General features: G+C 38.9%; 1 protein-coding gene across 1 annotated transcript in view; it reads left to right on the top strand.

Annotated features, from left to right (window-relative positions):
• NRDE2 (NRDE-2, necessary for RNA interference, domain containing) overlaps positions 1 to 23827 on the top strand; it is a 766517-nt gene that overhangs the window by 585132 nt on the left and 157558 nt on the right. Inside the window, exon 9 of the mRNA XM_044073622.1 lies at positions 11650 to 12036. Coding sequence (XP_043929557.1) covers positions 11650 to 12036 — 387 coding nt within the window. The remainder of the gene's footprint in view (positions 1 to 11649; positions 12037 to 23827) is intronic.

Below are 23827 nucleotides of genomic sequence, written 5' to 3'. Positions count from 1 at the left end.
GAAGTAAAGCAGTACTCACATTACAGTCTTTATGGTAAATGGGGTGAAATAGCCAAGTAATGGGACATTGGAATGGCTGGGGGGGCTGTGTATGGGGGGGCCCCATTTGACCATGATTTTTGTGAGGGGGAAGGGCGGCAAACTCAGGCAGCCCCAGGCAGCACAAACTCAAGCTATGCCACTGATCAGTAGGCCATGGAGAATAACTTTTGGAGGTCCTAGCAAACTGTAATTTTATTTTGCTAAGATTAAACTATAACCTACTATTAAATGTCTGCTTTAACCACAAAACCCACATACTGCAAGTCACCAAAAACAAAATCCTAAGGTTCATCATCTTTTCCCTTCCCAGTGAACATCATTGCTACACATTTCAAAAGCAAAAAATAATTTACTACAGGCTCTGGTCTGGGGCCATATTTTGGTTGTCCATTGTTCAGTTTGCAATTGAAAGTTGGTACTCCATAATTTCATTGAAGTGGGTGGGGTTACATAATTATGTATGCAAATTTTATGTTAATCAGCATGATGATTTGTATCTATTTTTCATGGACTTTTGTCCAGATTTTTGATGTTTCCAAGTTGAGAGGTATGAGAGTAAGTTACTCCATAGCACAGCTTGCCCCTGCATCTGGTTGCCTGACAGCATGTTAAAGAAATTGTAAATATTCCAGTTTATTTCACACAAATGTAAACTAGTCTTTTAATTCTTGACTTTAAGCAGAGTAAATGAAGAGCGCAGTTACTTTCATTCACAGCAAAGTTGTTTCCCCAAAAACAGTCCAGTTTCTTTCAGACAAATATATACTAGCCCAGCCCTTAAAATGCAAGATTTTAAACTGTGCAAATGAAGAGGGCAAGTTGCTTTCACCCATAGCATAGTTAATCCCTCCTGCCCATAAGAGACTAAATATTCCAGTTTGTTTCACACAAATGCATAGTAGCACTTCATGCTATAATTTAAACTTTTAAAATTAAGAGAACTAGCTTTTTTTCTGAATCATGCCCCCCATCAGACTGCAAAAATTATTATTCCAATTTATTTCACACATGCATTCTAGCTCTTAATGTCAGACTTTAAAATAATCAAATTAATAGGGAAAGTTGATGCAGTCTACAGCATAGCTAGATGCCCACCAGTTTTATTGCTGGACAATATTTAAAAAAATTACCTTCTATTACAGCACCTTGCAGTTTGTCCAGAAAAACACAAGCACTCACAAGTCACAGCAAGATCAGCAGCAGTCAAAATGCTCTTCCAGGCTTACACATTCTAGGTCCAGTTAGGTCCCCACCTCCCTATTAAATATGGAAGACCCCTCTAAATGTTTCACACTAAGGTATCACTGCCTCCAAAGGTAAAACATATACAAACTTAACTAGCAACATTTCTCATCTGAAGTTTATTCCACTAGGCTGTATCAGGTGGAACTCCTAAGATTCTTCATCATTAATAAGTGCAATGGACCACTTCTGTTATCAGAAATTTAAAAACGTGTGTTAAGTCATTCTCTACCACATGTTTGGCCAGGGCATTCATAGTTGTATCATTTTTAATGTCAGACCAAATGATCATGGTGGTGACATTGAAAAATCTAACAGAATTTTTTGAGAATGAGGGTGGATATTAGCAAGGGTTTGAATGACAAAAGTCCCATTGAAGCCTATTCTTAATGCTAGGAGTTTACATAAATGAGATTGCATTCTGAATAACTAGTTACTTCATTCTTTTGATTTATGTACATATGTATATATTTTTGTTATGCCTTTATAGAAATGTTTAAATGTTTATATACATTAAAATAATTAGGCTATATTTATGTAGATAGGGGACTGTAGCTTTAAGTGAGTAGAAACAATAATTGGAATGTAACATTGTTGCTAGGATATGGTCAAATTAAGTAATATGATTGCTAGGTTGTTCTTGAATTGTTTTTTGTAGAATGAATGTTTTATTTGCTATAATGTCTGAAGAAGCAGTTTTTTAGTGATTGTGAAAGCGCTTACATCGTATTAAAGTTCACGTTTTATTTCAGACCTCTGCATTGTTTTGGTTTACTTTTTATGTGGTTCTAGTTTTATAATTATACTAATTAATTCCATATACACGTAATTGTATCTCTTTTTATTTTCATCTTGCCTTTTTACTTCTGTCCAGAAACCTAGTCTACTCAAGTTTTCCTCTTGTATTCTGTCAGCTGTTTCTGTTTGGGTTTATACTTGGAATTTCACATGGTATAGAACAGTTTTATCTCTGTGATCAGAAAATGTGTCTCTAGGTCTGGTACCCCCAATCCACACTGATTACTAGTAGAAGCAATCTGTCCCATTTAACCATATGAATTCCCTAATGTCATTATTATTTAAGATATTTTCTTCTTTGGTCTCTAGAAAAATGCTTGCCCTATGTATAGAACTAGTGTTACTATATAACATTTTAATTGTTTGGCTCTTGTTGTCTGGATGCATATTTATTAGCTTCCATTTTTAAGCATTTTGTTCTTTTTTTATACTCTCTCTTTCCACATATCTGTCTTTGCTTGTTCCATTCCTAATTATTTCCTCCTATAGTGTTCCCAAGGCTTGGGTATTTCTATATCATGTCATATTCTGGGGCCTAGTTTTGTCCCTTTGCTTTCTGGATTGGCATTGTGCTATCTCTTTATATTGAACTCGTATATTCGATGTTACCAGTGTAGTCAGTCATGGTTCAACAGTGCTCAGAATGACATCCTCTGCAAATAGGGATATCTTTTTCTTATTAACAGTACCAGTTAACTCCCCTCTTACTAGATTCTCTCAGTGTTATTGCTAATAGCTATATGTATAATGCAAAAAGAAGTTACCCCTAGCTACCAAATAGGTGGAAATCCACTGAGCATAGAAGAAGTTATCAGGGACCTGGGGACCCAGGTTGATAGTAGTCTGTCATTCGACACCCATGTAGCTAAAGTAGTTAGGAAGACCTTCTACATTGCCCACCTTATCATGAAGGGATTCTCATCTAGATCAAGGGAGGTCATAGTCTCCCTATACTCATCACTCATCAGACCAATGATTGAGTACAATGCCCCATAATGTATCTGACCCGACACTTGCAGCAGCTGGAGAGCACAAAAGCACAAAAGTTCCTCACCAAAAGGATAAAGGGTCTCAAACATCTGTCCTATGCTGCCCGACTGAAAGAACTCCAGCTCTATTCAGTCGCTTGCTCAGAGGTGACCTTTGCCTAACATACAAGGCGATGTCAAACCCACATTTGATGAATATGCTTCGCCTCAAAAATCTAGATCTGTCAGAGCCACAAGGCGGAGACTTAAACATAGATTCATCACCCAAAGACTCCCTATGCTGTGGAATACAATCCCCGTATATGTGAGGCAGAGCACCTCGCTGGCCTTGTTCAAGAGAAATCTTGACCAATGGATGGGAGATAGCAGATATACCCCAGGGATTACCTCAGTGTCACTGCTCAACAGAGGCACAGCAAAATAATGGGTATAGTTCCCCATACTAAAGGAAAACTATGGGCTAGGCTTGTAAATGCCCTCGGGCAGATAGCCTAGTATGAACCTATGAACCTATGAACCTATGATAGAGAACAGCTCTGTCTGGTACCAAGCTCGTGGATATTTCTCATATCTGTGTAGTCCCTCTAATATTTCCCTCTGTCCTTTTCTGTATATTTTGCCTCATCTGTGTCTTTCAGTTTCACTATATTCATCTGTGTCTTTCAGCTTCACTATATTCCCCTCCACTTTTTGTTGTTGTAACTTCTGCACTAACAGTTTTGTGTTTATGTTGTTAAAAGTCTAAATATAATGGCAGTAAAGCTATTTTGCACTGTTTGCTGATTATCTCCAAGTGTTCCCCAATGTCTTTCTTTGCTTTCTGCCATTCTTCCTTTTCCCTGCCCATTACCCCTTTCTTCCTTTTCTGAAACTCCTTCACTTTGTGTAGTACTTTTCAATATTGTTATTGCCTTTTCCCTTTTTTCTCTCCATGCTATTGTTATGTATGTGTGTGTGTGTGTGTGTGTGTGTGTGTGTGTGTGTGTGTATACACACACACACACATATAGTTATGTATTTGGCTCCTGCCATCTGTAGATTCTTTGCTAGTCCAAGGCCGCTGTTTCTCATGACCAGACCATTCTTGCCTTGGCAGTACCTCCTTTCTCTAGAAAGGCTGTACCAGGCAGTCCTGCAGTAAGTTTGTGAAAACCCATTCAATCGTCTGGGTTCATATCTAAAGGAAGATAATAAGCTGCTCTGCTTAACATGCAGGGGGAGTTTATTAGGTTTGGGATGCATTGCATTGTAAACGTGCCCTTGCATCATGGTTCTAGTACTGGGGGAAATACTGAACTTGCAGATAACCAGGACAATCAGGTCTCTAATGGCATGGTAAGTGAGACAGATATCTCTCTGGAAAAGTCTGTAAGACTCTGAATAAAGGGATAGAATTTCCAGCCTGTCTTCGTAACTCAGGGATTTTAGGCCTGTAGTCTTTCTGGTAACCTTTGGAGTCTTATTAATTGCTTGATATTTTTTGTGAGATGCATGCCAAAGGAGGTATTGTACTCAATAATTGGCCTGATCAGCGTTGAGTATAAGGGAATGATTACCTCTTTAGACCTTGATAATATTTCTTTAGCAAGAAGCTGGACTAAGTAAAAGGATGTCCTGACAACTGTTGTTGCCTGATCACCAAAAAGGAGGGAGCTGCCAACCCAAGTACCTGGGTACGTCACTACATTTTTGTTTGTAGAAGTGTATTGTCTAGTCAGTATGATGAGAGGAGGGGTTGTCTACCAGAAGTGCTGAAACTGACCTTTTCATCAGTTAGTTTGCGCCTATTTTTGGTACACCAAGAGTTTCCAAGGGATAGTTCATTCTAGCGGGTTTAGGTGTCATAAATAACTTAACCCCCAGTTTAAAATTGTCTGCTACCTTTGTTAGCCAGAGGTCTAGGCTCTGTACATAGAGATCTGAAAAGTAAATAGCAAAAAGGAGAGGTCCCAGCAGCAATCCCTGAAGGACACCTTTTGTCATCTTTATGCTTTTTGATGAGGCACCTGCAGCTTGCACTGAGTTGAATCTGTCTTTCAGGCTGGTTACTATCCATCCTACCACATATGGATCGATTTTCAGTCATTTATCTCTTGTATGATAGCATAAGGAATGGTGTGAAAGACCTTAGCCCAGTCAGGCTATGCCATGTGCACTGAACAACCACCATCTGCAGTCTCCTTAACCCTTCTAAAGAAATTTACTAGATTAAATAGAAATTACTTAGCTTTCACAAAACCAAGCTGTTGGAGGTCAAGACTAACATCAGTCTTAATGTCACAGTTTATGAAATCAGTTATGATACATTGCATGGATCTGTAGATGAGGCTTGTAAAACTGATAGGTCTGTAATTACTTGGTCAGTTATAAGGCCCCCATACAGAGCGGCATCACCGTACTGTGCACCACTTATCAGGGACAAAACCAGTAACTAAACTGAAGGTGAACAGTTTGAGGAATGTGCTGCAATGGCGTGTATAGCATTATTAATTAAACAACTGGGTATATTGTCAGGTGCTATGTTTTGTTTGTATTTTCAGTAAATGGTCTTTGCTGATACTTGGAGGAGTAAGGGATTTGGATATTTTAGTACTTTGAATAGATGTCTCAGGGGTGAAGTTAGTGCTAAATTTGTTTGCAAGAAGGCACCATCATGAATAATTGCTGAGCAATGTAGGATATTGCTTTAGTTTTCTAACGCAGGTAAAAAAAATGTAATAATCTTTGTCTTCAGAGGCCAGAGTAATTCCAAGAGCTCTTTTAATGGACCTGATAGTGTTATTTTTTTTTTAATGTAAACCTTTTGATGTTATACATGAGAAAGTGGGTTTTGACTAAAACATTTTTATTGCTGCAGTGATCAGTTTGGAGTGATTTTGCTCAGGATGACTCTTTATGGGTGGGATGCATGAGGTAGTTGAATGGTTTTATTTTTGTTGAATCTTAATCTTCTTATTCTAGGAGGCTTCAGTGATTGTTTTACAGCTTCAGCATAAGTCATTGTGCTGTGATTAGAAAAGCATAGCGGTGGAGTTGTGTAAGAATCTCACAGGGAATGTTTATAAGTGAGAGGGCAGCCTCCATATTAATTGGGTATTTACACCTCTCTCAGATAAGAATGTTAGTGTTGAGTAGAAGTTCATTACCTGTGAGAATAAGGCAGTTTATACATGGTCTCAGGAGACCTGGTGTTGAGTAGAAGTTCATTACTTGTGAGAATAAGGCAGTTTATACACCGTCTCAGGAGACCTGGTGTTGAGTAGAAGTTCATTATCTGTGAGAATAAGGCAGTTTGTACACGGTCTCAGGGACCTGGTGCTGAAAGGCTGACTACAAAGGTAATAACAGTAAGTTGACTTTCCATCTTGTCCAGTGCTTTTGTGGTTAGAGGAATAAAGAAAACACAGTCAAAGGGGAGGAACTTCTACCCAATTTGATCCTCTAGTGCCACTCGTGTAAACGTACAGAGTAAGACTGGGCGTAGCTATGAAAGACCAACACAGTAAGGGCAGGCGACTCAAGTCACCATGTTTAAAAGTGCAACACAGATTGGCTTGGTGGACACACTGTATTCTGGCTGTAAAGAATACATTTGGTGGATAAATGTGTTTAACTTAAGGGAATAGACTTTGTGTAATGATACTTATGTGCTGACAAGGAAAGGGAGTGAATTATATTGTCACGTTTCATAAGTGGTGGATGACGACAACAGTAACAACATCATCAACCACAAATGCAGTGTGTTTAATCAAAGAGTAACAACAGACTGGGTGGGGGGAACAATCTTGGGCACTTTGCTCTGTAACTGACTGGCCTGAAACTGCTGGTTTTCCATCACAGTTTCTTTTTCCTATCTTTTGCACTATATGGCATGTGGGGCTTCCAGCACTGCCCTGTAGTTTCTTCTTATTGATGCCTGTTTTAGGGCACCAAGTTTAAAGTTAAACTGTTCATAAATAAATAAATAAATAAAATTCCTTACTGACTTCCCCGAAAAGTTAACTGAACTTTATTCTCAGAAATGTCAGTGTAGGTAGTGCATGTGAATGTGTCCATAAACTTTAACAGACACATTTCAGTGAATGAGCAGGTCTCCATCCATTAGAGTATATGGGCACACCCTTCTCTATACCTCAACTGACATAAACAAAGGGTTCAGTAAAATCATGTAGGTATATTCCTAATAAAAAGTTAAAGCTTTTTATTAAGAAACCATCCATATAATTTTGGTAAGACAGGGTAGAAAATATATTGTGGTTCTGTAGTTTCAAAGTGCTGCAGTATATATTACAACTGATACAGAACACAGGTCATGAATTAGCCTGACTGTCATTCATCACATAAAAAAGAAACAAGGGTTTAATACCAACAGTTAAACCACTTAAATGGCAAAATGTAGTGTGGGCAGTTACCAGAATTACTAAAATAGGCTATTATGGTATGCTTCCACATCTATGTGTCACTTCTCATACTGGCTTAATACTGTTTCTGTACAGCACTTAAAGCTACTTTTCTTCATTAGATAGTTGGGAGATCAGTAGTGATGTAGTCCTTGTATAGCCTTGTATCTTCATAAGCTTTCATTGTCTACACTAATATTGGGGCGTGGTCCAGTGTAATTATTGGATGAATCTCACAGGTACCACTTTATCCTTATATTCGAAAGATGTGCATATTCTGTTAAGTTTTGCCCAGTTCTCATACTGGTGGCAGTACTATATAAGATTGCTACTTCCCATACCTTCTCCATTATATCCTTCAGACCAAACACTTTCTTGTATTTACCTAGGAATCTGCTTTCCGATTAATGTTATATTGTCCAGGTTCCCAACACGTCGCCTCCATCTGTTGTTAAGTTCCAGTCACTCTGTCTCAATAGTATGTATTGCTGACTTGCCACTGTTATCCCTAAAACATATTTTAATTATTTTTCTTTTGTTTGGTGATGGATGTATACATTTACTATTATTAATCTTTCTCTTTCCCAGTTACCCTTAATTATTTTGTTTTTATTCTTCTTGGTGATGCTGAAATTTCTTGCCTTTCTACATAAATGTCAGCTTTTCCTCTTTCTCCCCCTTCTCACCTGTGAGCTATATCCAGCTTTGCCACTCCTTTTATTAGTCCAGTCTCACTTAAATGCTTTTCTTGTAACGTTATTATATGTGGTAAACATGTTCTTCTTTTCTCCTGCTTACTTTGTCTTGTCAGACCATATTCCAAGCTGTAATTTGCAGTCTAGTCATCTCTGTGCTGTTTTCATCCATCTTAATGGTGCTAGAAGTTTCCTTCTCTCTGCATTGGCATTTTTATACTTCCTAGTTGCAAATATCTTTTGTTGCTGTCCTGCAATTCTTCCTTTCCAAATACTGTCCTCCTTAATCTTCCCTCATAAGATGTATGTAAAAACAATTCTAATAACAAGCTTAACTTCAAAACCATATACATGTTGTCTCAGTTATCTGCTTACATCAAAACTAGATAAACAGCTGTCTTATCTTGGCAGGTCTGTGCACACCAGCCAAATTAACCTTATTAGTATTTCAGCGTATTCCAATTGCCCCTGCCCTTCAGTCACCCTTTCCCACTTCTGCCCTGCTTTGCTCCCTTATTCTCCCTTATACCACCAGGTATTAACTTTTCTCTTTCTTTTCTTAGAGAAGGTCAGTTTAGAGGTTCACTTCCATTTTACGCATCCGTAACTTATGTTTTTCTCTCCTGTCTTTCCTTTCACTGCAGCTATAATCTACCTCCTTCGTGTTTTTTTTTAAATCATCCTTTCTCATTCATTTTTGGTATCATTTACCTATCCAGTTTCATTGTCAAGCTATACTGTATCGCTAGCCGTTCTCTTTGAAGCACCCCCCCCTTATTTGAGTTAACCATCTAGACTTAAGTAAATGAAGTTTCCACCTCTGAATGAATTAGCCTCAGTAACATAGCTAAATTCCCTGTCCTTTTATCCAATTATACTCTTCTGTTCTATTTCAGTCCCTCCATTGTTAATTGTAACTTATTTTCATTGGCAAGCTAATATTTTGTTTTGTAAATAGGTATTCCTCATTTTTCACTATAACTACAATTTTTATTTACCTATTAATTTAAGTGTAAAAGAATAAAAGGGACTTACCTTTTAAATTGTTATTCCTCTGAAAATTAACATTAAACAAAAAATCTGTAATGTGTTTAAACCTTCACTCCTGATAAGTGATGCTCCCCATATCACCAGCACATTGACTGAATAGGTCAGTCATGCTGTGTTACATATTGAATGTGAACATTTGAAATATATTCATTATGCTTTATCAGGGACTATCAGTATAATTTCGGTACTCATAAAAAGTCATGTAACACTTTACTTTCTTACCACATATGGATACTATTGCTAGGCTAAAGACAGTTATATTTTTAATTTTATCTCTCTGCCATCTGTGCTTCCAGCATCAGTTTTTGTTTATCCTCCAACTTTTGCTTGAACATTGGAAAAGGCTTTACTGGCATCATTCCCAGTATAGATCCTAATTGCAGTAGGGGATTTTCTTTTGTCTGGCATCAAGGTTACCATCTTCTTGTTACCCCTCTGTGGTCTTCATCTCTTTTACTACCTGCAATGTATGCTCTGCATTTTTCTAAAAATGTCTTGACGTCACTTGCAAAAAATATTTTCATTGGAACCTGGTAGAATTTTAAACCTCAGGGACCTTTATTTGCATAATCCAATTACAGGAAGAATTTGTTTATTTTCTACCTTTTTGCCTGTGAATAGTCTTTATCAACAAAAGTTATTGTGTCCCTTAGAAGAAACATCTTAACTTTTTTCCAGAAACTTGTTAATACTCTTTCACATTATTTGTTTTAAACCTGACTAAAATCAGTCTGGGGATATGGTCAGAAGTCCATTCTGGAAAAAGTATTCTGGTGTCTCGATTAATATTTCTTTCACGGCATGTCAGTCCACATGGCAATTTGCTTCTTCAAAACCATCAGCCTTCAAACCATCATATATATATCATATATATATATATATATATATATATATATATATATATATATATATATATATATATATATATATATATATTTATATTTATATATATTTATATTTATATATATATATAATGCAGAAATTCTTTCTACAAGCCCCATCTTCCAGTTTGTGGAAATCTTTCAATTTCTTGCAACCTTTTTACATTAGACTTTATGTAGTCTGACAGTATCCCATTCAATCTGTAGATTTCTTTCTACATTTATCTTCCAGAGGACATATCTAATTCTTTCTTTCTTTCCCTCACTACTTCAGACAATTTTTTTCTGCTATGTTTCTAGAGTTGTATGTCTCCAGGGTTCCTTCTTTCTCCCCACTTATTTTTCTCCTTTTTTCATCTCACTTCAAATATCCAGCTCTACCTTATTTAACTATATGAAATTTAAGTATTTCATGTGCCATATTTTTTATATAATTATCGGTAACTGCATGTGAGGGCTGCTTTCCCCATGTTTTACCTTACCCACACCGTGCAATTTGTCTAATATATACAATCATTTTATCAGTTTTAAACTAGCTATCATTGCTGTTATTGGGCATACCTTTTGTTCAGGGGATGGAAATTGTTACGTTCCTTATGGTCCTTTAACAGAAAATGTTAGAACAACTGTTGAATTTTGGAGGAAAACAAATCATTCCCATTGTAGGTAACCCCAGCATTCAAATGGGACTATCCAACACCTTTTAGCAGAGTTCAAGCTAAAGAGTTAACTTGATGGACATGTCCACTTGATTATTCTTCATCCCTGACCTAAAATCATCGCACTGCATGCTTGCTTCTTAAGTCATTAGCAGTTGTTTATTCCATGACCTGTTAACTGTGACTTAATTATGCATGTTTTAATTTCTCAAGAAGCATCCCTAAGAAAACCTTAACTTTTTCAACTGGTACTGCACAGCTGTCTGATCAGAGGCAAGAATGGTAACTCCTTTGTAATCACATTGTTTTTAAAGCTCTGAAGTATTTGAGACATTAGTATGTTCAAAGTGTTGCCTGCATTTAAGGTCCACGTTTTGTGTTCAGTTATTTGCTTATAAGCACTTTTCTAACTTTGTCTTCCTACAAACCAAATGGTTCCTGGTAAAATATTTGGCTTGAAAGATTTACCTTCTGATGAGAGTGGCTTCTGTTTGCAGGACCTCCTTGATCTAAACTGTAATTTGCAAAGACAGCATCTTGCTCATAACCAGTGGGATATTCATACCTAAAATCAATCCATCATATTGACTGTAGTGGTGATTTATTTGTTTTCCCTTTTATTCTTGCTGTGTAGGTCTCTCTGTGGTTCTGCTTAATTGGTGTTTTTCACCCTGCTCAATGGATTGAACTGAAGATGGTATGATAAATATTAGCTAGACTATCCACCATCACGATGCTTTGAAGTCAGTTAGCCAGAAAAGACAGCCAGAGGCTATTTGGTTAATCCTTATGATATCTGCTGCAGGAGTCTGCCTTTGGGGAACAGGTTTTGTGAGTGGTGTCATTTTGATTGGCCATGTTATGAAACTTTTGTTCTTGTATTTGTTTTCCAGGTTTTATTTGATGACATCGGCCCATCTATGTTTAGAATTACTACACCTCATCTTAGACTCCATTTGATTTCATCATTTCTCCAATTTCTTGGAATTCCATCTGGATACGGTCTTCCTTCATCTTGCTTATCTGCAGCGTTAGATGACATCTCCAATTTTGACAAGGATTTGTCCTTGGACAGACCACTAACATTTGTTGATTATGTGGCACCCGGTTTCAAGTCTGTTGGACACAATGGAACCATAAAAAGTGAAAGATGGCTGATTGGCCACTGCAGAGAGGGAGAAGATTTCATACAAAATGTCTTTCAGCAGTTATTCCCTCTGTTTTCAGAGCATGAGAAGTCAATTCTTTCAGCTTGTTGGCTTAAATATGAAAAATCCAAGGTAAAATACTTTTTTGTGGATTTTTGTTAAATAATAATAATAATAAAATGATTTTCTTACCAAATACCTCACTCACTGTATTTGCTTCTAAAGTACCACACTCTACAAAATATCTTTTCATGCTTTCTTGGCTATAAGTTGTTATATATGTCCGCTATTATTTATCTTATATTTCTATTTGCATCACCTTTTTAATTTCTATTTTTGCCTTTTTTACCTGCAACTTTCAGAATGTCATGCACTGCACATCAAAAGGTTAAAGAACATCTCTGCTAAGGTAACAGTAAGGTTGAAGATGTTTATACGAAGGAGCAGAGAGTGATTACAGGTAAATGGTTGTAACAATTGCAGCATAAGTTGCTGGTTACACTAGTATTAGTGGGACATTGAAGAGGTTAGACAGGTCCAACATGGTGTTTCCCCATTGACCATACTTTAACAGACTAACACTTGGATAAAATAGGATGACATTTACTGAAAATATAAGAAATGAAGACTGGAGTAGTAGTATTGTGATAGTCTAAATAATTATGTGGATATAGAGGATGGCACAATGTAGCTTAGGTGAATCCTGCTAAGTCAGTTTGCAGTCCCTTGAATGATGCTAGGAGTGAAATCAAGGCAGTAACTAGCACAGCCTTCTTTTAATGTAAAGATGTTAAACTGACCTGCACTTAATCAGTGTTAGAGTAACTATCAGACATGCACCCAATCATTGCACATGGACAGGCTGGCCACTAAGGTAAGAGGAAAGGCTATGTTAGTTTGTAACACAGCAAATAGTTTAATTCTTGTAATCCTTCTTAATGTCTGGTGTGGGTGATTTTTGGGTTCTCTGGGAGAGGGATGATACTGAGAGAAAACAATATTTGCACATAGTGTGCTAAGGAGTTAGTTGCACACAGTGTGCTAAAGAGTTAGTTGTACACAGTGTGCTACGGAGTTATTTGCACACAGTGTGTTGAGGAGCTAGTTACATAGTGTGCTAAAGAATTGTACATAATGTGCTAAGGAGTAAGTTGTACACTGTGCTAAGGAATTAGTTGTACACTGTGCTAAGGAGTTAGTTGTACACAGTGTGTTAAGGAGTTAGTTACACAGTGTGCTAAGGAGTTGTACATAATGTGTTAAGGAGTTAGTTGCACATGCTGTGCTAAGGAGTTAGTTGTGCATAATGTGTTAAGGAGTTGTACACTGTGCTAAGGAGTTAGTTGTACATAATGTGCTAAGGCGTTAGTTGTACACTGTGCTAAGGAGTTAGTTGTACACAGTGTGCTAAGGAGTTAGTTGTACATAATGTGCTAAGGCGTTAGTTGTACACTGTGCTAAGGAGTTAGTTGTACATAATGTGCTAATGAGTTAGTTGAACATAATGTGCTAAGGAGTTAGTTGTACATAATGTGTTAAGGAGTTAGTTGTACACTGTGCTAAGGAGCTAGTTGCACATAATGTGTTAAGGAATTAGTTGCACACTGTGCTAAGGAGTTAGTTGCACACAGTTTGCTAAGGAGTTTGTAGCACATAATGTGTAAAGGAGTTAGTTGCACACTGTACTAAAGAGTTAGTTGTACATTGTGCTAAGGAGTTAGTTGTACACTCTGCTAAGGAGTTAGTTGCCCATAATGTGTTAAGTAGTTAGGTGTACACTGTGCTAAGGAGTTAGTTGCACATAATGTTTTAAGTAGTTAGGTGTACACTGTGCTAAGGATTTAGTTGCACACAGTGTGCTAAAGAGTTAGTAGCACATAATGTGTTAAGGAGTTAGTTGCAAACAGTGTGCTAAGGAGTTAGTTGCACACTATGCTAAAGAGTTAGTTACACACTATGCTAAAGAGTTAGTTGCACACAGTGTGCTAAGGAGTTAGTTGCACATAATGTACTAAAGGAGTTTAGGTATGTAAGACATAGGTGGAACATGCATTTCCCTTGGGGTTGGGGTGTACAGGAAAAAACTGAGTATTTGTAAACAAGGAATTCATTTTGCCCATCTTTCATTTCATGTTTATTACAGTACTTAACAACGAGTTTATGGCTTTTCACCATTTTATCAGTGTTTAGCATTATTTTTTTTCTCTTTTATTTCTTGCTGTTGAAGGATTGCAACTTTATGAGTCACCCAGCTCAGATTTTGGTGGCAGCTAAGCTCACCTCTCCCAGTGAGAAGCTGAGGGACATGTCATGGTATACGTCTTCTGATAGTCAATCTCCAGTGGAATCCCATGATCGCTAATGAACTGTGTGTGTGTGTGTGTGTGTGTGTGTGTGTGTGTGTGTGTGTGTGTGTGTGTGTGTGTGTGTGTGTGTGTAGATATATATATATATATATATATATATATACATACAGAGGTTGTGTTCCCCAAGGAGCTGCATCAGTCAGTGAAGTGGGTGAAAATGCTGCCCTGCATTACCTGCATTACACCTCATTGTGCACCCTTCACCTTAGCCACTTGTATTGCACATGAAGGAGACTTTAGGGCCATATATTTCAAATCTCTTGCTGGATGTCTTTATGAGGACTATACTTAGTATTGTCAGTGGAAAACCACTAAAGAAAGCAGGTGTATGTTTGCAGAGTTGGAGAGATAGAAATGATTGAAGACTGAAAAGTTTAATTTATAAACTGTGTTTTCGATATGTGAAAAAGATAATATTTTTATGTAAAAAGCATGTGAAATGCTTAGTGTATCGTAAACATTCATTGTTAAATGATCGGTGTTATCAACAGGTGTCGGTGTGTCTTCTGAGGGCTTGGGAGAACCACTGTTATCAGACTTGGTAAAAGGAGCAGGAAATGCTTCTCTACCTGGCTGAACTGTGATGCCCTTGATATGAGCCTGTCTGTTTCTGTGGATATTCCTGTACTTTAGTTAGGGAAGATTTACTGAGCTTACCTCATGCTCTTAAACCTTCACATTCTGGTTATACTATAAAGAGAAAAATAAGTTCTTTAGTTTGTGAAGATTGCCAGTGTCCTGAGCAGGGAATAGAATTAGGAGAAACAAATTCAGTTATCTCTCGATCTTTGGGCTACAGATTGCGAGTATGAAGAGAGTATTTTTTCTGATTTCCCATTGAAAGAACTTTTCATTTTCTGATACCATTTCTACAGTGATACAGCGGTAGCTTGTTGCCTCACAGCAAGAGGTTCTCCTGTTTGATTCTTGGCTGGAGTGCCTTCTGTGTGGAGTCTGCATGTCCTCCCCGCGGTCGAGTGGCCTTCAAAAGACATGCGTGAATGGGCGTGCCTTTGCTGAAGGTTGGGCGTCAGGCTAGCAACTCGCCACGATAAAAATCGACTGCCAGTCATTAGTGGACCTTAGTTCTGCTATGGCGACGCCTAACCGGGAAAAGCTGAAAAGACAAACAAACATATCTAGAATGAATCGATATTTTCAGTTGGAAGAACATGGCATTCCAGTTTCTTTGAAAACCTATTATGATTTATTACAGCTAGAATGTCCTCGGTCTGCTGCTGTTCTTCCTTTCTTTCCAGCTCTAGAAGATTTTATTACATCCCAAAGCATTACCTGATAGCCAGTTTGCAACCCCTAAGAAGGCAGATAAACTGCATAAGGTTCCTCAGTCTTGCAAAGACTTGTCTTCTAATCCCAGATTTGTCCCTGCAGTGATTTCCTTATAAAATTCTTCTGCAGTTAATCATTTAACAAATACTAAACCCTCTCCCTCGGATAAGGATGGGAAAACTTTTGATAGATTTGGGAAAATAGCATATTGTTCTGACACTATTATTTTTAGAATTCTTATCAAGCTCACTTATTAAAGTTTTTGCTTGCTACTTTTGAAAATTTGAGGAACATAACTGCCACCTTCTTTTCTCTGAGAGTAAAATCTTCTGTAACTTCTCATATTCCTTCTGTTTCTCACATCACCAGACGTTCTTTGACTTGTTCTTATGACTCAGATGATGCATCTCCCAGATCAGCAGCTACTGGGTCTGCTATGAGAAGATTTACATGCTTACATTCTCAAAATGTGTCTGACTATGTAAAAGCTGAAATTTTGAATTCTCCCCTTGATATATCCCCAGAGGATGTATTTGGACCATCTGCTGCTGAGGTCCTGAAAAAAAGAAAACTGATCCAAGTGGTGACTCAGACTTTTCAGCTTTCTTTCTACAAGTTGTTAAAGGTTTCATCTCTAACTCAGGGTCCTTTCACAAAAAGTGAAATAAGCAGACAGTAAACTTCGGGCAAGACAATGCTCAAAAAAAAAAAAAACACAATGGAATGGAGACTCTAAAAAGATGGAAGGAGCCTCCCACAAACAAGGACAGTACTGCGAGTCTGAATGATTATCTACAGGTTGTAACCCCCATCCCTACCCTGGAAATCCTTTAATTATTCCCCAAACTCTGGGTCTCTGTTTCTTTCTTTGGCAACAAATAATTTCAGACAGATGGGATGTTCTTCGTGTTTCACTGTTGCAGTCATCACATTTGGGTTATCTGCTTGCAGTAGCCCACAGTCGGCCTGATTATCAAAGTCTTGGGTCCTGCGGCGGTTGCTGTCTCATCTTCCATGACGTCAGGTCGTCAGGGGTATAAAGTGCGCAACTGACGCCATTACATCAGTCTTTCTTGCCGTGCGGTGCTCGAAGCAGAAGCAGTTCGCAAGTGCCGGTCGGCCAACTCCTGAAATTTTCATTTTCGAGATTCAGAACCGAAGTCTTCAACTAAAGCTAAGTACCCCGTTGAGGAAACTTTTTCCTTGCTCTAAACCGATGTCAGTAAAAGTCAATAATTGTATTTCTTGTGGAAAGCAAATACCTCATAAATATTTTCATTCGTACTGTATTCCTTGCCTAGCCCCTGACCACGTCATACCTCAGTGTCAGTTTTGTGCCTTATTTAAACCATGAACTGTTCGTCGTCTGTATATTTTTGCTTCTAAATATTTTGATACTCGGTTCAATTATCCAGATATGTCTTCGGTCAGCCACCCAACTACCGACATTCTGAAAAAACACAAAGATAAAGACAGAGACAGGCCGCCTAGGTCCAAAGCTGCCGGCGACGCTTCTCCTAAGCTAGTTGCCAGTTTGCCGGTACTCAGTGAGGCGCTTTCGCAGCCCCTGATACTCGCTACTTCAGATTTGCAAGCCTCTACTGAGACCCATTCAGAATCAGGTATGCCGCGAGATGCTTCAACTGTGGAACTTGTAGATGTCTCTACCTTGGATGGGTCCGGAGCCGCTGTGCAGGCACTGGCTTCTGAGGGTGTATTCAGGCCTACTGACTTGCATATTAAACCGACACCATCTTCTTCTTCAAGGCCTAAAACTCAAACCATTCCTAGGAAACTGACACCCAGACCGTATGGTCAGGTCTCCATGCCTAAAAAACAAATGATAAGAATGGCTGAAGACCTTATTACTTTAATCAGGGGGAAGCCAACCTTCCCCCTCTAAGAGACCTAGAACTGAATTTGCTTGTGGTACTTATGACCAGGATTCTGAAATTTCTGTCTCCTCTGATGACCAAGATTTACCCGTATGTACCTATGAGGATTCTGATGCAGAGGACTCTGTTCCCTCTGCTTCTCCCCCAGAGGATTTTTCTTTTGGTGAAACCTTGCTTACTCTTAGGGAGCATTTTCACTGGGAAAGCCAGGATTACTCTGATTCTAAAAAGAGGCTTAGAGATTTCTTACTCCTACCCAACACAGGCCTTTAGCTATCCCGTCTGTGCTGGACATTGTTGATGATGCCTTTTCGGAATGTAGCTTGGCCCCTGACTCCTTACCTCCTGCTCCCAGGAAACCAAATAGATATTACAGGGTTCCTGATTCTCACAAGTTCCTTTTTAAAAATCCTACTGTGGATCCTGAGACCATTTCACAGGGGCCCAGGGGCATTAAGGCTACTACTGCCAAAAATCCTACCCCCTCTGATAGAGATTCCAGGGCCCTGGATAGATGGGGTAAGAAGGTATACACCTCTGCAACCTTTGCCATCAGGGCCTTAAATTGCCAGTTTCATATGTTAAAGTATCAGCAGCATATTATTGGATTGCTTAAACAGAAAATTATGTTGATTCCTGATTGTGCTGAAAATAAGGATTCACAGGATTTAATGCATTCTGCTGAACAGGTTGGAAAACATACTTTGCAATGTGGTTTTATTTCACTAGAGGCATCTTGCAGGGCTGCTGTCACCGGGTCTGTATTTAGAAGACATGCTTGGCTTAAGGAGCAATCTTTGCCCGATCATGTTAAAACTAAATTGCTGGATGCTCCCTTAATCAGAACTGCCTTTTTGGCAACAAAGCAGAAGAAGTTCTTAAAAAGATGGAGGAAAAAGTTAAATCTATGCAAATTGTTACAAGATTTCTTACAAGTGCAGCCTCCAGGATTTAATAGGCATTGGCCCTCAAAAAATTGGTCCTTTCCTGCCTCTTCCAGGCTTTCTCAGTTCAAACCCAGAACCAGCAGAACACCCAGGCTTCAGTCCCAGGGTACGCACGGGACTAAGCAGTGGGGGGTTCCCACTTCCAAATCAGGGAGTAGTAAGACTCCCCCCTATGGTAAGCTGTCTCAGTGACTTAACTTTAAAACTTCCAAGCACTTCCCAACTGACTGCTCCTTTTGGGGGGGGGGGGATTGCTCTGCAAGCAAAAAACTGGGAACTCATTACCCAGGACAAATGGGTTTTAAACATAGTTTCCCAAGAATACAGATTTCACTTCCACACGTTACCAACCCCAAACGGTTGGCCAGATCTACCCCCAAATCAGTGGGCAGAGGCTCAACAGCAAGTACTCTCTCTCTTAAGATTAAAAGCTATTCAGACTGTACCAGAAGAGGAAAAGGGACAAAGTTTCTACTCAACACTTTTTCTGGTACCCAGAAAAGACAACTCATGGCATTCTATCCTGCACCTTTCTATTCTAAACACCTTTTTGGTGATTCCAAAATTCAAGATGCTAACTCTTCACCAGTTGCTTGCCATGATAGGCAAAGATGCCTGGTTGCCAACACTGGATTTAAAGGAAGCCTACCTGCACATCCCAATCAGGGAATCTTGCAGAAAATACCTACGCTTCAAAGCAGGCTGCATGCACTATCAGTTCTCTGCACTGCCCTTTGGCTTATCTACTGTGCCCAGGGTATTCACAAAGTGCCTAGCTCCAGTCATTGCATTTTGCAGGCAAAGAAATATTCAAATATACCCATACCTGAATGATTGTCTAATTCTGGCAGAAAGCCAGGACATACTTCTGAATCATCTGGCATTTGTACAAAAGGTGTTAACTTGTCTGGGGTACACTATAAACAAAAAAAAAAAAAAAAATCACATCTGGTACCCTGTCAACAAATTATATTCCTGGGAGCAAGCTTGAACACAACTTCCCAGATGGCTTTCCTCACGCCAGAGAAACAAATTCATTTGACAACTTACTTCAAACTAGTGGTCATAAAAACCCTGCTATCTGCAAGGCAAATACTGTAAGCCTTGGGGTTCATGGCCTTGTGCATTCTATTAATTCCATATGCAAGACTGCATATGAGGAAACTACAATGGTATCTAAAAAGCCTATGGTGTCAACATTCTTAGGATCTAGAAGCAATGATTCCTATCATACCTTGCCTACGGTTAGAATTTCTTTGGTGGGCAGAGGCTTGCCACCAAAACAAGGGACTGTCATTCACTCTGCCGTCCAAACCCTAACAGACGCATCAGACTATGCATGGGGGGCTCACCTGGCAGGGAGGTACATCCAGGGCAAATGGAACCCAAGTCAAATGCACCTGCATATCAATCAAAAAGAAATGTTAGCTGTACAGAATGCTCTGACAGCCTTCAAGGACCACATTCTTCCAGGACAATTAATGGTAAAGACGGACAACACCACTGTTATGTGGTACATAAACAAGCAGGGGGGTACCCATTCTTACCCCCTCTGCAGACTAGCCATGGCTCTGTGGAACACAGCCTTGAGCTACCAAGTGCATCTACAGGCTCAATTCCTGCCAGAAAACTAAATACACTGGCAGACAAACTAAGCAGAAATCTCATGGGCTCATACGAGTGGAAACTGGAACCAAAGACTTTCAACATGTTGATCAACAAATGGGGGAGCCCAGATATAGACCTGTTTGCCTCCCCCCAGAACTACCAATTGGACAAATTCTGCACAAGGACTCCCCACAAACAAGCTTGGAAAGTGGATGCTCTGTCCTTCAGCTGGAAAAATCTATCAGTTTATGCCTTTCCTCCTCTGCCTCTCCTCTCCAAAGTACTACTAAAGATCAAACAGGACAAACCAATGATGATTCTGATTGCACCAGACTGGCCATGCCAACACTGGTACCCCATCTTGCACAGTGTGTCACAGCTAGCCCCATTGGCACCTGCCTCAGACCCCTACCCTGCTGTCTCAGCAGAAGAGCCAGATTCTGCACCCCCAGCTTCAAACCCTGAACCTGGCAGCCTGGCTAATTACCTAATCTCTCCATTACCATCCCTCAGTAAACAAGTGTTGGATGTCATTTTGGAGGCAGGGAGGTCTAGTAAAAGTCTTATGCTGAAAAATGGAAAAGATTCTGTGCCTGGAACCAAACTCAAGGGATCCTCAGTGTCAGTTTTGTGCCTTATTTAAACCATGAACTGTTCGTCGTCTGTATATTTTTGCTTCTAAATATTTTGATACTCGGTTCAATTATCTAGATATGTCTTCGGTCAGCCACCCAACTACCGACATTCTGAAAAAACACAAAGATAAAGACAGAGACAGGCCGCCTAGGTCCAAAGCTGCTGGCATCGCTTCTCCTAAGCTAGTTGCCAGTTTGCCGGTACTCAGTGAGGCACTTTCGCAGCCCCTGATACTCGCTACTTCAGATTCGCAAGCCTCTACTGAGACCCATTCAGAATCAGGTATGCCGCGAGATGCTTCAGCTGTGGAACTTGTGGATGTCTCTACCTTGGATGGGTCCGGAGCCGCTGTGCAGGCACTGGCTTCTGAGGGTGTATTCAGGCCTACTGACTTGCATATTAAACCGACACCATCTTCTTCTTCAAGGCCTAAAACTCAAACCATTCCTAGGAAACCGACACCCAGACCATATGGTCAGGCCTCCATGCCTAAAAACAAATGATAAGAATGGCTGAATACCTTATTACTTTAATCAGGGGAAGCCAACCTTCCCCCTCTAAGAGACCTAGAACTGAATTTGCTTGTGATACTTATGACCAGGATTCTGAAATTTCTGTCTCCTCTGATGACCAAGATTTACCCTTATGTACCTATGAGGATTCTGATGCAGAGGACTCTGTTCCCTCTGCTTCTCCCCCAGAGGATTTTTCTTTTGGTGAAACCTTGCATACTCTTAGGGAGCATTTTCACTGGGAAAGCCAGGATTACTCTGATTCTAAAAAGAGGCTTAGAGATTTCCTACTCCTACCCAACACAGGCCTTTAGCTATCCCGTCTGTGCTGGACATTGTTGATGATGCCTTTTCGGAATGTAGCTTGGCTCCTGACTCCTTACCTCCTGCTCCCAGGAAACCTGATAGATATTACAGGGTTGTCTAGGAGTGGAACAAACTAGTAAGCAAACAATTCAGCAAACCTTGGATCCTGGTTTCTAAAAAACCTTTAATACACAAAATCCAGACCAAAACGAAGACAGTACACGATACAATCCACTAATGCTGTACAATCCACTGATACTGAGCGCTTTCACCCCTAAACTTGGGGCATCACCAGAGTACAAGATTGTGTTGTTCATCATCCCTTAAATAATAGTTGCAGAGCCAATTAAATAACCAATTAATCAATCATCTCAATTGTCACAAAATAGCCATTGTTAAGAAGCTTAAAAACATATACATATTGTAAAACAAAGAAATATGAAGGTGTTATATTAAATATATGTAACCATGTCTTAGTTTACATGTGTTATATTGTTGTAACATTGTTTTAGTATATGTATAATGTTATTTGAAACATCATAAATATCTAAAATTAACAAAAAAATCAAAAAAATATATGCATGTCAAAGAATAATATATGCATCTTTCTTTGTGGAGAGTCGCACAATGTACCTAAAAAGTAGTGTGTTGATAAAAAATGTGTATATGCATATAAATGCCAAATGTGAAATGTAAATGTAAATATAGATATAAATATAAATATATAATAATGCGGTATAAATCTAAATCAAAATAAGGATATGAAAATATATAAAAAGTATTGATAAAAATCCTTATGTTATATAATATAAATGTTAAATGTGAATAAATAAAAATCTGAATATTATATATCGTATAAATAATTATAAATATAAAATATAAATATAAATACAAATAATACATTTACGTTATATACAAATTTATAATTAAATAAATATGTTAAAAATGTTGAGAGAATGTTAAATATTAAATGGTATACTGGTTCTTCTAAAATGATTTGTGTTAAAAGAAGAATGGTGTGAAATAAATAATCTGTATAAAAGATGAAACATGGTGTAATGTAAATTAGTATAAGAGTATAGTTTCTAACAATAAGTAAGTATTAAAGTAACATTGTCATATAAAATGTGATCTAAGTTTCAGTATGCTGGAAATTGCTATTTGCTAGATATTACAGGGTTCCTGATTCTCACAAGTTCCTTTTTAAAAATCCTACTGTGGATCCTGAGACCATTTCACAGGGGCCCAAGGGCATTAAGGCTACTACTGCCAAAAATCCTACCCCCTCTGATAGAGATTCCAGGGCCCTGGATAGATGGGGTAAGAAGGTATACACCTCTGCAACCTTTGCCATCAGGGCCTTAAATTGCCAGTTTCATATGTTAAAGTATCAGCAGCATATCATTGGATTGCTTAAACAGAAAATTATGTTGATTCCTGATTGTGCTGAAAATAAGGATTCACAGGATTTAATGCATTCTGCTGAACAGGTTGGAAAACATACTTTGCAATGTGGTTTTATTTCACTAGAGGCATCTTGCAGGGCTGCTGTCACCGGGTCTGTATTTAGAAGACATGCTTGGCTTAAGGAGCAATCTTTGCCCGATCATGTTAAAACTAAATTGCTGGATGCTCCCTTAATCAGAACTGCCTTTTTGGCAACAAAGCAGAAGAAGTTCTTAAAAAGATGGAGGAAAAAGTTAAATCTATGCAAATTGTTACAAGATTTCTTACAAGTGCAGCCTCCAGGATTTAGTAGGCATTGGCCCTCAAAAAATTGGTCCTTTCCTGCCTCTTCCAGGCTTTCTCAGTTCAAACCCAGAACCAGCAGAACACCCAGGCTTCAGTCCCAGGGTACGCACAGGACTAAGCAGTGGGGGGGGTTCCCACTTCCAAATCAGGGAGTAGTAAGACTCCCCCCTATGGTAAGCTGTCTCAGTGACTTAACTTTAAAACTTCCAAGCACTTCCCAACTGACTGCTCCTTTGGGGAGGGGATTGCTCTGCAAGCAAAAAACTGGGAACTCATTACCCAGGACAAATGGGTTTTAAACATAGTTTCCCAAGAATACAGATTTCACTTCCACACATTACCAACCCCAAACGGTTGGCTAGATCTACCCCCAAATCAGTGGGCAGAGGCTCAACAGCAAGTACTCGCTCTCTTAAGATTAAAAGCTATTCAGACTGTACCAGAAGAGGAAAAGGGACAAAGTTTCTACTCAACACTTTTTCTGGTACCCAGAAAAGACAACTCATGGCATTCTATCCTGCACCTTTCTATCCTAAACACCTTTTTGGTGATTCCAAAATTCAAGATGCTAACTCTTCACCAGTTGCTTGCCATAATAGGCAAAGATGCCT

The sequence above is a fragment of the Protopterus annectens genome, chromosome 6.part0, assembly GCF_019279795.1.
Source record: "Protopterus annectens isolate FY-2018-M chromosome 6.part0, PAN1.0, whole genome shotgun sequence".
In the NCBI taxonomy this organism is placed as follows: Eukaryota; Metazoa; Chordata; order Ceratodontiformes; family Protopteridae; genus Protopterus; species Protopterus annectens.
Note: the sequence above shows the minus strand (reverse complement) of the source record. Positions and strands in the feature narration are given on the sequence as shown.